Source organism: Schistocerca americana, chromosome 9 (assembly GCF_021461395.2).
Source record: "Schistocerca americana isolate TAMUIC-IGC-003095 chromosome 9, iqSchAmer2.1, whole genome shotgun sequence".
Lineage (NCBI taxonomy): Eukaryota > Metazoa > Arthropoda > Insecta > Orthoptera > Acrididae > Schistocerca > Schistocerca americana.
The window spans coordinates 63,882,203-63,896,791 of record NC_060127.1 but is presented as its reverse complement, the minus strand read 5'-3'; the positions used below and the strand labels follow the sequence as shown (position 1 = coordinate 63,896,791).

The following is a 14,589-nucleotide window of genomic DNA, read 5'->3' as shown; positions in this document are numbered from 1 at the left end:
TGTTGCAAAATCGATGTTGTTGCCACTGCAGGTCAACAAGCTGTAGCTGCGATACGAGACTGTTCTTGCTGACAGGTTGTGGAATTAATACAATCAAAGCCTTTCTTAGTCATAGTCGAAATTTTCTGCGTGCGCCGCTTCATGATTGTTGTGATCACCATGAAACTTTAGCATTAAATCTAACGCAAAGGTGCACATATTTCACATGTTTTGTTGTTTGACCACGTATAGTGCTAGTAGCTTGCAGCTCTCTTTGTGTTGCTCTGATGTTTTTGGTTTAAAAGCAATATTTCATTATTTTTTGTGATATTTCACAAACAAGCAATGTAAGGGATAGTTTGGGTGTTTGTAGTTTTCCGCCTAATGGAGCAGACACAGTACTCTATAACCTCAAAAAGACAACTAATGTGCAAGAGATGCAGATCAACACAAACGCAAACAGCACACAAAATAATTAGGTCAATATTTGCACTTTACAGTGACAATAAATTCTTGAAACTCACTGTGGTAAGCATGAAAGAATACGTAACTGGTACAGAGTTTCATTATTTAAATAACAGATGACAGTTACAGGGTTTCCAAAAACATCAATTATGATGTATGCAATTAAGTCACACATTTCTACTTCCCAGACAGTTACAAGTTCCGGTTACATCAGCAGCTAAACATATTACAAAATTTACATAGCAAAAATCAAACAATGGAAAATCGAGGATGGAAGGTAACGATATTGTGAAAAGGAAAGTTGCTCCTCACCATACAGCGGAGATGCTGAGTCGCAGATAGGAACTATGAAAAGACTGTCACAAATATAGCTTTCAGCCAGTAAGGCCTTCGTTAAAATTAGACACACACACACACACACACACACACACACACACACACACACACACACACACACGTAAACACTCACACAAATGCAACTCACACATACACAACTGCAGTCTCAGGCAGAGGCCACACTGTGAGCAGCAGCACCAGTGCATGATGGGAGTGGCGATAGGTTGTGGTGTGGAGGAGGCTGGGGCGGGGAGGAGGAGGGAGAGGGATAGTAGGGTACGGTGGCAGACAGTGACCTGCTTTTGGGGAGCGTGTAGGACGAGGTGGAAAGAGGGTAGAGCAGCTATGTGCAGTCAGGAGGTCAGACGGACGAGAGAGGAGCTGTGGGAAGGGGGATGGCATAAAAGGAGAGAAGTAAAAAGACTGGGTGCAATGGAGGAATGGGGGTAGTGTAGCACTGGAATGGGAACAGAGAAGGGGCTGGATGGGAGAGGACAATGACTAACAAAGATTGAGGCCAGGAGTGTTACGGAAACGTAGGATATATTACAGGGAAAGTTCCCACCTGTGCAGTTCTGAAAAGCTGGTGTTGGTGGGAAGGATCCATATGGCACAGGCTGTGAAGTGGTCTTTGAAATGAAAGATGACATGTTTGGCAGCATGCTCAGGAGCAAGGTGGTCCAATTGTTTCTTGGCCACAGTTTGTCTGTGGCCATTCATGCAGACAGCTTGTTGGTTGTCATGCCCACATAGAATGCAGCACAGTGGTTGCACCTCAGCTTGTAGATCACATGACTGGTTTCACAGGTAGCCCTGCCTTTGATGAGACAGATAATGTTTCTGATCAGACTGGAGTAGGTGTTGGTGGGAAGATGTCTAGGACAGGTCTTGCATCTAGTTCTATTACAGGAATATGAGACGAGATAAGGAGATGGGAGCAGGGGTTGTGTAGCGATGGACGATTATATAGTGTAGGTTAAGTGGATAGTGGAATTCCACTGTCGGAGGGCTTGGAGAGACAGTGGGCAGGGCATTTCTCCTTTCAGTGCACGACAAGAGGTAGTTGAAACCCTGGTGGAACATGTAATTCAGTTGCTCCAGTCCTGGGTGGTGCTGAGTTATGAGGGTAACACTCCACTGTGGCCAGATGGTGGGACTTTGGGGAGACTGGAAATATAAGGTGTGGGAGATTTGTTTTTGTGTAGGGTTGGGAGGATGATTACATTTTGTGAACACTTCAGTGAGACCCTCGGTATATTTCGAGGAGGATTGCTCGTCACTGCAGATGTAACAGTCACAGGTAGCTAGACTGTACGGAGGGGATTTCTTGGTATGGAATGGGTGACAGCTGTCAAAGTGGAGGTTTGCTGGTGGTTAGTAGGTTTGACATGGACGGAGGTAATGATGTAGCCATCTTTGAGGTGGAGGTCAACATCTGGGAAGGTGGCTTGTTGGGTTGAGTACGACCAGGTGAAGAAAATGGGGGAGAAGTTGTGAGGTTCTGGAGGAACGTACAAAGGGTGTCCTCACCCTCGATCCAAATTGGCAAGATGTCATCAATGAATCTGAACCAGTTGTGGGATTTAGGATTCTGGGTGTTTAGGAAGAATTCCTCTAGATGGCCCATGAATAGGTTGGCAGAGGATGGTGCCATGCGAGTGCCCACAGCTGTACCCTGGATCTGTTAGTAGGTAACGCCTAATTCACATAACTATTTTTAGATAGCAAAAAGAGTCCCTGAAAATTGTTCTGATGCCTATTATGTATATACATCATACATAAAGCGCAAAAATGAAAGTGGGGTATACGACACATAATGCTCACATTTTCCCACATTTTTGCAAAGTCCCTTGGAAAGTGTAAAAGTGGGGTTTCACTGTATTTTTCTTGCCCTCTCATTTCAAACTCATTTACAGCTACATTTTTTGATTACCATAAAAAGCTCGAGCAACGTAGCTGACAAACTGCGCAGGCCCCTCTCAGTGTCGACACGTGTGAGGGTCAAAAACGTACGAGGTGTCCGTGGGAAGTACAATTCTCCTGTGGGTGCTGCTCTGGCCTGTGCAGTGTGTGCCACTCACCTCCAGCTGCAGTGCCTGCGGCGGGTACTTGGTGATGAGGCGGTGCGCCAGCAGCTTATTGTTCTCGTACGTGTCCTTGAGGCACTCCAGCAACGTCACGCCGTTGCAGGGCAGCCACATGTCTGCCGGGGTCCTTTCACCCATTATCTCGGTGCACAGTGTCAGGATCTGAAATGGAGGCATCTGTTACACACGTGCCACACTTTTAGGCACGGCGAGGCTGACAACTGACTGGACAAAACTGCAGCCCTATGATTTAAAAACCGTCATTCGAGCTCTACAGCCTTTTACTGTACGGTGACCCTAAAACTCTGTCGACTAAACTCCTGCACTTCAACTCGGGATGACGACGTGAGATACCATTCGCAGAGCCCTATCGGTTGTCAACTGCTGCAGTGAAACGTGAGCAGCTGCCGGCTATGACAGCTCGCACTGCGTGGGGACCACGTGATTGTCGGAGTAGTCCATCAGGGTAACTTTTTACCAGTCAGAGTACCTTTGTTTCAGTTACACCTAGGTTTGAAATGAATGCTGCTCCACATACTTGCATTAATTTGTACTAAAAGTAACAGTTTTATTACCTATTATTATTCTAGTTAGGATATCGGTTGTGTTTACATACTATTACGAACTATTACACTTGTGATAGCACTTTAATTGCACTGCCTGTGAAGAGAGCTTCCTGTAACAGTGATGTAACGCCATACAAATATCTTGATATTTCAAAGTATCACTGTTTGTTTTTACTTATCACTAACACCTGACTTCCTCTTGGCATAATCTAAATTTACACAGAACATTAGATACAGGAAAAATTCTACTGGTCTAAAGTTACCCTAAATGAAAGTGTAACTTTGTACCAGTATTAAAATAGAAATTTTACTCTAACTAGTCTTTTATCACAGACTCTTTATATTTCTTGAAAGAAGTACTTTTCCTACAACAGTCTGTTTTCTTTTCTAAACAAACACTTCACTTCAAGTCACTGGCACTTGGCAAATTTCTCCTTTATGGGGCATTGCTGAGCAACCTAGAGGCAAAAACAAAAAGGAATAATAATAATAATTATAGGCAGTTTCAAACAAACTAGAAGTCATGAGAAACATGCCACAGTTAATTACGTAACACAAAAGTTATGTTATATGCATCAGTTTGTCTGCACATTACGAACTATACAGTAGTGTAGAAATGATTGAAACATCACAGTGTCGACCACAAGAAGTGTAAAACATCATAGATATGGGAGCCGCTTGCATGAAAGTCAGCATTTAATGTAATTAACACCAAGTCAAACAATGTAAAACCCAGTATGGAATAATGGCAATATTATGAAAAGGACAGACTGCTACTCACCATATAGTGGGGATGTTGAATCACAGACAGGTACAACAAAAAGACTGCAAAACATGTGAGCACTTAGCCAAAAGTCTTCTAAAGTAGAGAACACATATATTAACATATGCACAACTCACACACGTGACCATTGTCTCTCCAGAAGAATGGTGGCCATGTGCGAATGAGTTGTACCTGTTTGAATGTTTGTGCGTTGTCTACTTTAGAAGAAGGCCTTTTTGGCCAAATGCTCATGTGTTTAGCTGTCTTTTTTTGTGTGCCTGTCTGTGACTCAGCATCTCCACAATATCATGAGTAGCAATCTGTCCTTCCCATAATACTGTCATGTTAGTACAAATTACACCAAATGTTAAAGTACATACAGATGGTTCACATACTGGCTTGGCTTTTGTGACATCTTACTAGTGACACTCTGACACTGCCATATAGATCATGACAAATGGTCAGTCTTCACTGCCATTTGTGTGACATAACTGGAGATGTATTTTGTGAGTTGTTTGCTTGTATGTCAGGACAAATGTTTTGAAGGCACGTACGAGGTGCGTTAGAAAAGTCGGTGCAAAAATAAAAACTATTTACCTGTTTGGGGTAAACCTTTTTTATTTTTCGACATAGTCTCCTTTTAGACTTAGACACTTCATCCAATGCTGTTCTAATTTGTTGATCCCTTCCGAATAATAGTAATTGTCCAAGTCTGCAAAATAGCTATTAGTTGCTGCAATCACCTCCTCGTTTGAATAAAATCTTTGTCCCGCCAGCCATTTCTTCAAATTGGGGAACAAATAGTAGTCCGAGGGAGCCAAGTATGGAGAATGGGAGAGGGGGGTTGAAGGGTGAAAAGAGTTGGAATCCTATTTCCATTAATTTTGTGACCACAACTGCTGAGGTGTGTGCTGGTGCACTGTCATGATGGAAAAGAACTTCTTTGCGGTCCAATCGCCGGCGTTTTTCTTGCAGCTTCATTTTCAAACAGTCCAATAACGATGAATAATATGCATCTGTAATAGTTTTACCCTTTTCCAGATTGTCGATGAGGATTATCCCTTGCAAATCCTAAAAAACAGTTGCCATAACCTTTCCGGCTGAAGGACTGGTCTTCGCCTTTTTTGGTGAACATTCTCCCTTGGTAACCCATTGTTTAGATGGTTGTTTGGTCTCAGGAGTATAGTAATGTATCCATGTTTCATCCACAGTGAAGAAACAATGCTTTAAATCCTGAGGATTCTTCCTGAACAGCTGCAAACCATCCTTGCAACACTTCACACGATTCCATTTTTGGTCAAGTGCGAGCAATCGCGGAACCCATCTCCCGGATAGCTTTCTCATGTCCAAATGTTTATGCAAAATATTATTTACCCATTCATTCGAGATGCCCACAGCACTAGCAATCACAAACACCTTAACTCTTCTGTCATCCATCACCATATCATGGATTTATCAATGATTTCTGGAGTCGTAACCTCCACAGGGCATCCAGAACGTTCAGCATCACATCTGCCCATATGGCCACTTCAAAAATTTTGAAACCACTTATAAACTGTTCTAATCGAAGGTGCAGAGTCACTGTAATGTTCATCAAGCTTCTCTTTAGTCTCCTGAGGCGTTTTGCCTATCATAAAGTAATGTTTAATCACCACACGAAATTCTTTTTTGTCCATTTTTTGAAAATCACTCGACTTCCTTGATTCACACGAATGCCAAACACAAAGAAATAGACCAATATGGCTGAAACTTGGTGTGCGTTCTTTCCAAAGATGCTACTAACTAAACATGACTTCAATATGTGCCGTCGGTGCCATCTCTCGAACTTTGCACGGACTTTTCAAACGCCCCTCGTATACTAGGATGTAGGCATAACATTTCTTCTCATTTTACCTCTGGGCTGCTTGATAATCCACAACAGAAGTGAAATTAGCTAAATGTCTATGACAAAGTGTTTGCTGCAGAAAAATTATTTCTTTCAGCAAATATTGCACCATTTCAGTGACACCATTTGGCACACTGTAAAAGGACCACAGCATCACTTTTCATGTGAGGAAATGCTTAGAAAGCACAGTGCCCTGGAAATTCATAAATATGTTAATGTTTGGTCACAACAAGTACGAAGTGAAAAATATGAATGCCTTGTTCATGTGGAGCAATGCAGATGAAAATTTTCCTGAAATCAGATCCTGTAAAGTACGAAATAAACTGCAAAACAAATTAGAAAAAAATTGGCAACTGACACTAAATAATGAAAAGTGTGAGGTTGTCCACATGAATGCTAAAAGCAGTTTGTTAAACTTCAGTTACACGATAAATCAATCAAATTTAAATGCCTTAAATTCAACTAAATACCTTGGAATTACAATTACAAACAACTTAAATTGGAAAGAATACACAGAAAATGTCATGGGGAAGGCAAACCAAAGACTACATGTTACTGGCAGAACACTTAGAAGGTGCAACAGATCTACTAAAGAGACTGCCTACACTATGCTTGTCCATCCGCTTTTGGAGTGCTGCTTTGCAGTGTTGCAGTGTCGGATGCTTACCAGATAGGAGTGACAGTACACTACTGAAATTCACAGAAGGGCAGCACATTTTATATTATTGACTAACAGGGGAAACGTGTCCCAGACATGTCACAGGACTTGGAATGAACATCATTAAAAAAAAGGCATTTCTTGTTGTGGAAGGATCTTCTCATGAAATTTCAATCATCAACTTTCTCCTCTGGATGTAAAAATATTTTGGAGACACCGACCTGCATGGTGAGAAATGATAATCATAATAAAATAAGGAAAATCAGAGATTGCACAGAAAGATACATATGTTTATTTTTTCCGCTTGCTGCTCAAGAGTGGAATAATAGTGAATTATTGTGAAGGTGGGGTCCTTACCAGGTGGGATTGACGGAGGACATCGAAAGGGTGCAAAAAAGGGCAGCTCGCTTTGTATTATCATGTAACAGGGGAGAGAGTGTGGCAGATATGATACGCGAGTTGGGATGGAAGTCATTAAAGCAAAGACGTTTTTCGTCGCGGCGAGATCTATTTACGAAATTTCAGTCACCAACTTTCTCTTCTGAATGCGAAAATATTTTGTTGAGCCCAACCTACACAAGTAGGAATGATCATCAAAATAAAATAAGAGAAATCAGAGCTCGAACAGAAAGGTTTAGGTGTTTGTTTTTCCCGCGCACTGTTCGGGAGTGGAATGGTAGGGAGATAGTATGATTGTGGTTCGATGAACCCTCTGCCAAGCACTTAAATGTGAATTGCAGAGTAATCATGTAGATGCAGATGTAGATGATTAACTCTCTGCCAGTCATTTACAGGGATAAGTGTGATTTGCAGAGTAGCCATGTAGATGAACCTCACAGGTATCTCACCTGGTCCAGTTGACCTTCCACTGTTGAGCGATTTTAGTTGACTTTCTATACCACAATCGATTACCTCAATATCTGCCATTTTATACAATTATTGAAAGGAGAAGCCGCAGTATGATCTTTAGTAGTGAAAGAGTTTATCAAGACAGATTTCATTATTTTAGCATTCTATCTGTAATTTTTCATTTCGGTACCAGTACGTTCACTAAGTAAGTGAATGGATTTATTTATGAATAACTTTTCTGCTACCAGTCACAATTTTCTTTTATTTATATTTTGCAGGCTGCATATTGGGAATGATTCCCATTTTCAAGTGTGTGTTTCTCTGTGTACTATGCCATTTTACATAATTTTTTGGTAGCTATAGGTGAAATTTTGAAAGAACTTTTAGTTAGCTTTTTCTATGGACCATTTGCACACAGTCTCGGAATGAAATGAAACGAAATGTCATGTGGCTAGGGCCTCCCATTGAGTACACCGGTCGCCTGGTGCAAATCTTTTGAGCTGACGCCACTTCGGTGGCTTGCGCTTAGATGGGGATGAGATGATGATGAGGAACAAAATACAACACCCAGTCCCTGAGTGGAGAAAATCTCCAACCCAGCCGGGAATCGAACCCAGCCCCCTTGGCATGGCATTCCGTCATGCTGAGCTCTCAGCTATCGAGGCGGACATCTCAGACTCATCAAACATCCCCCCCCCCCCCGGTCCCATTCTTCTGTGCACAGCATGCATTCAGAATTACTTAAGTAATGAAACATTTACAACAACTTTTTAGATGTAGCGGACAAAGATAATGTTGCAGGTCTTCCACAGAGTTTAATGCATTTAGTACAGAGGGTCTTTGTCTTAATCATAATTTGCTTATATTTATTTTACAATGGTGCTTATTTCTATGTGTTACTATTTTTATTTAAGTGTAGAGTTGAAGCATCTGAAGAAATTCACTGATTCACTTTCAAGTTTTTCATTTCATATTTTATCTTCATATCTTCTATAATGTGAATACACTTCCAGTTTTTCTAAGATATCCATTTTCTGCCATTTATTTAGTCAGTATGGTGCTTTGACCTTTTGCTCTACTTTTCCAAATGAGTGTTCTGATTATGTATGTGTGTGGCTACTTCCGAAGTTGCGTGTCTGTTGTGTGTACGGGCTTTCAAGGTGCTATGTGTACCTGGTATTAAAATTTTGGTCTGTTTGTCCTAGATAGAACATGGAACATTGCAGGCATTATTTTGCATATTTCAGAGTCTGAGTATGGGAGATGTTGTATTATGTATTATTTTTGTTGTAGTTTATTACCTGTAGAAAGTCCAATTTTTACTTTGCGACTGTTGAAAATATTTGCAATGTTTTGTGATCTATTGCCAATGTATGGGATGCTAGATATGCATTTGTTTTTGTCTTTCTTTTGTGGTGCAGTTCGTATCTGGTCTTTCTTCTCTTTGTCTATGGCTGTCTCAACCATGCAAGCAGTATAACCATTGGCAACTGCAATCTGTTTCACTACATTTACATTTCACTATGAGGTATTTTAGTTGCCCTATGTGGTATTGACCTGTATCCTGACTGTTTATGGATGTTTGGGTGACACGAGGTTGCAGGGCTTGTGGTGTCAATCACTTTATTTTTCCTATAAATTTTGGCTGTGCATGTGTTGCTGTGCCTTGCAATATTTAGGTACAGATAGTTGATACTTTTCTTTTGTTCATGTTCTACGGTAAGTCTAAATTTCTCATGCAGATTATTCAAGCAATTTAAAATCCCTGTCACGTGTTTCACATCCCATTTCACTAACAGTAGGCTTATTCCATGTCAAGTGTCCTAGTTTAGAAGACGCTCACAGCTTGACCATCTTCAATTTTGATGAAATTTGTACAGTATTACCTGAGGGCCCTACATGAACTTATGCCAAGTTTCAGGCTCACCTGCAACTTGGTTGAGGTGCTAGAGCCGCTTTTGTGAAGACCACTTTTACCGAGACCGAACAGTCGCAAAGAAATCTTCAAGTTTGGCATTCCATTGTTCCTAATGTAAAATGGCTAGAGTCTTGCTTCTGTGTATAGTGGTACAACCTTTTGTGCTCTATACACAAATGATGGAAGTAGAACTCAGAAAGCAATGCATTTGGCATAATTTCAGTTGAAAGTGGGCAACAAATCATGTCACGAGAAATTTGTACATGCTTAAGCGAGGCGTAAGTAGTGGAGAAAGTGCACTATGGATCTGGTCTTTTGCCAAACTACTGTCTGTCTGGGTGTTTAATACCAGGTGATCAAAAAGTCAGTATAATATGAATATAATAGGGAAACATTCCACGCGGGAAAAATATATTTAAAAACAAAGATGATGTGACTTACCATACGAAAGCGCCGGCAGGTCGATAGAAACACAAACACACACATACATACACACAAAATTCTAGCTTTCGCAACCAATGGCTGCTTCGTCAGGAAAGAGGGAAGGAGAGCGAAAGACGAAAGGATGTGGGTTTTAAAGAGAGGGTAAGGAGTCATTCCAATCCCGGGAGCGGAAAGACTTACCTTAGGGGGAAAAAGGGACAGGTATACACTCGCACACACACACACATAACCATCCGCACATACACAGACACAAGCAAGGCCTTTACAAATGTCTGCTTGTGTCTGTGTATGTGCGGATGGATATGTGTGTGTGCGATTCCTGACGAAGCAACCATTGGTTGCGAAAGCTAGAATTTTGTGTGTATGTATGTGTTTGTTTTTGTTTCTATCGACCTGCCGGCACTTTCGTATGGTAAGTCACATCATCTTTGTTTTTAAATATAAAAGTCAGTATAAATTTGAAAACTTAATAAACCATGGAATAATGTAGATAGAGAGGTAAAAATTGACACACATGCTTGGAATGACATGGGGTTTTATTAGAACAAAAAAAAAGTTCACAAAATGTCCGACAGACGGTGCCGGACAGCAAAACGTCAGTGACTGCGCATGACAATCGTGTAATGAGAGAGAGAATGAGATGCGCCAGCAGTCGCAGCATGTTGACATTACCTGAAAAGGCGCTTTTAGTGAAGCTGTATTATCAGAATGGGGAATGTGCTAGTTCAGCGTTACGATCCCATCGCCATAGGAAGGGGATTCGCGCGGGTAAAGGTCCGTTGACAAATGCAGCTGTGGTGAGAATGATTTTGAAGTTCGAAGCCATGGGTTGTTTAGACGATAGACCCTGTCGTGGTCGACCGAGCACAAGGCATAATGCTGCTGAGACAGTTCAGGAGGAAATGGAGACTGTAGCGGGTTCGTCTATGCACGGGGAACTCAGCGCTCGTGCAGTCGCAAGTCGCATCGGCATTCCATACACTACTGTTTGGTTGGCACTGAGGCGTACCCTCCGATGCTATCCATACAAAATCCATCGGCATCACGAACTGTTACCTAGCGATTTAGTGAAGCGGAGGGCATTTGCGGTGTGGGCATTTCAAAAGATGGCGGAGATGACGATTGGTTGAGTAACATGTTGTGGACCGACGAAGCTCATTTCACGCTCCGAGGGTCTGTCAACGCCCACTACTGCAGAATTTGGGCTATCAAAAATCGTAGAACTGTCGTGGAAACTCCATTGCACGACAAGAAAGTCACGGTATGGGTCGGATTTACCACATCTACCGTTATCGGGCCTTTTTTCTTTGAGGAAATGCGTGATTCTGGTTTTGTAACTGCTATTGTGACGGGTGAGAGGTACGCCGATATGCTACAGAATTGCATCATCCCCAGCCTGGCTGATAAACACCTGCTGGAAAGTACGATGTTTATGCAGGATGGCGCTCCACCCCATATTGCTAGACGCATGAAAGATCTCTTGCACGTGTCGTTTGGTGATGATCGTGTGCTCAACCGCCACTTTTGTCATGCTTGGCCTCCCAGGTCCCCACACCTCAGTCCGTGCGATTATTGGCTTTGGGGTTACCTGAAGTCGCAAGTGTATCGTGATCGAACAACATCTCTAGGGATGCTGAAAGACAACATCCGATGCCAATGCCTCACCATAACTCCGGACATGCTTTACAGTGCTGTTCACAACATTATTCCTCGACTACAGCTATTGTTGAGGAATGATGTTGGACATATTGAGCATTTCCTGTAAAGATATAAGTTCGTGGCTTGTGGAAAATAATTTGATGCTAAATCACAGTAAGACTCAGTTTTTACAGTTTCTAACCCACAATTCAACAAGAACTGACATTTTAATCAGACAGAATGAGCATGTTATAAGCGAGACGGAACAGTTCAAGTTCCTAGGCGTACGGATAGATAGTAAGCTGTTGTGGAAAGCCCATGTTCAGGATCTTGTTCAGAAACTAAATGCCGCTTTATTTACCATTAGAACAGTATCTGAAATAAGTGACATTTCAACACGAAAAGTAGTATACTTCGCATATTTTCATACGCTTATGTCATATGGTATTTTTTGGGGTAATTCTTCTGATTCAGAAAGGGTATTTTTGGCTCAAAAACGGGCTGTTCGAGCTATGTATGGTGTAAGTTCGAAAACCTCTTGTCGACCCCTATTCAATAGTCTGGGAATTTTGACATTGCCCTCACAGTATGTATTTTCTTTAATGTCGTTTGTTGTTAGCAATATTAGCTTATTCCCAAGAGTTAGCAGCTTTCACTCAGTTAATACTAGGCAGAAATCAAATCTGCATGTGGAATGCACTTCCTTGACTCTTGTGCAGAAAGGAGTGCAGTATTCTGCTTCATCCATTTTCAATAAGCTACCACAAGAACTCAAAAATCTTAGCAGTAGCCCAAACACTTTTCAGTCTAAACTGAAGAGTTTCCTCATGGCTCACTCCTTCTATTCTGTCGAGGAGCTCCTGGAAGAGCTAAAAAATTAAGCAAATTCCAGTGTTACATTGTTGATTTTCTTCATTTAAACTTACGACTTGTCACCCGAATATGTTTTTTTTATATTTCATTTTATCTGTTTCTAATATTGTGTTATAATTTCATGTATTGACTCGTTCCATGACCATGGAGACTTCTCCTAAATGTGGTCCCACAGAACAATAAATAAATAAAAAAAAAAAATAAATAAATAAAAAGAACATCATCTTTGCTTTGTCTTACTTTGTTATGCTAATTATTGTTATTCTGATCAGATGAAGCGCCATCTGTCGGATATTTTTTGAACTTTTGTATTTTTTGTCATTCCAAGCATGTGTGTCAATTTGTACCTTTCTATCTACATTATTCCGTGATTTATGCAGTTTTCAAATTTATATTGACTTTTTGATCACCCGGTATATCACAAATTTGGGTCTGGCTCGTATAATTCATTACTGTGCTACCATCCTGTACATTTGCTAAAAAACCATGAATGTATCAAAATATACCCATGTTCAAAGTCATGTGTGTCAAAATGGACACCTACCACATTACATTCATTAACACCATTCAACAGAGCACATTTCATTCTATTAAAATAACTTATTTTCATTTTGGTGTCTCTTTGGGCAAGGTGCAAAAATTGCACCTAAACTATTGAATTTTTTTGTAATTTGAGAAAAATCGACTTTTTGATCACCCGGTATATCACAAATTTGGGTCTGGCTCGTATAATTCATTACTGTGCTACCATCCTGTACATTTGCTAAAAAACCATGAATGTATCAAAATATACCCATGTTCAAAGTTATGTGTGTCAAAATGGACACCTACCACATTACATTCATTAACACCATTCAACAGAGCACATTTCATTCTATTAAAATAACTTATTTTCATTTTGGTGTCTCTTTGGGCAAGGTGCAAAAATTGCACCTAAACTATTGAATTTTTTTGTAATTTGAGAAAAATTCTTGTGTTGGTCCATCGTGGCTATGTCACAACCAATCTCAGCAACTGGTAGCGAAAGGCTATTTACAGTTCGTACAGAAACCAGATGGCAGTTGTAAGAGTCAAGGGGCATGAAAGGGAAGCAGTGGTTGGGAAAGGAGTGAGACAGGGTTGTAGCCTATCCCTGATGTTATTTAATCTATACACTGAGCGAGCAATAAAGGAGACAAAAGAAAAATTTGGAGTAGGAATTAAAACCCATGGAGAAGAATTAAAAACTTAAGAGATTTGCCGATGATATTGTAATTCTGTCAGAGACAGTAAAGGACCTGGAAGAGCAATTGAACGGAATGGACAGTGTCTTGAAAGGAGACTATGAGATGAACATCAACAAACATAAAATGAGGATAATGGAATGTAGTTGAATTAAATCAGGTGATTCTGAGGAAATCAGATTAGGAAATAAAATACTTAAAGTAGTAGATGAGTTTTGCTATTTGAGGAGCATAATAACTGATGATGTTCAAAGTAGGGAGGATATAAAATGTAGACTGGCAATGGCAAGAAAAGCATTTCTGAAGAACAGAAATATGTTGACATCGTGTATAAAGTTAAGTGTCAGGAAGTCTTTTCTCAAAATATTTGTATGGAGTGTAGCCATGTATGGAAGTGAAACACGGACGATAAATAGTTTAGGCAAGAAGAGAATAGAAGCTTTCGAAATGTGGTGCTACAGAAGAATTCTGAAGATTAGATAGGTAGATCATGTAATTAATGAGGAGGTATGGAATAGAATTGGGGAGATGAGAAATTTGTGGCACAACTTGTCTAGAAGAAGAGATTGGTTGGTAGGACATGTTCTGAGGCATCAAGGGATCACCAATTTAGTACTGGAGGGCTGTGTGGAGGGTAAGAATCATAGAGGGAGACCAAGAGATGAGTATACTAAGCACATTCAGAAGGATCTAGGCCGCAGTAGTTACTTGGAGATTAAAAAGCTTGCACAGGAAAGAGTAGCATCGAGAGCTGCATCAAACAAGTCTCTGGATTGAAGACCGACAACCAACCATGGGAAAAACAACACTCAATTTGGCAAAAACAGCACTGAACTGGCAAAATATTATGGAATTTGGAAAAAAAACATTAATTTGGCAACACAATGGATCTGATAATAACAGAG

At 40.7% G+C, this 14,589-nt stretch overlaps 1 protein-coding gene across 1 annotated transcript in view; it reads right to left on the bottom strand.

Annotated features, from left to right (window-relative positions):
- The window catches only part of LOC124550647 (thyroid adenoma-associated protein homolog), a 239,662-nt gene that overhangs the window by 115,388 nt on the left and 109,685 nt on the right, over positions 1 to 14,589 (bottom strand). The window contains exon 13 of the mRNA XM_047125370.1: positions 2,862 to 3,029. Within this exon, the coding sequence (XP_046981326.1) occupies positions 2,862 to 3,029 (168 nt within the window). The remainder of the gene's footprint in view (positions 1 to 2,861; positions 3,030 to 14,589) is intronic.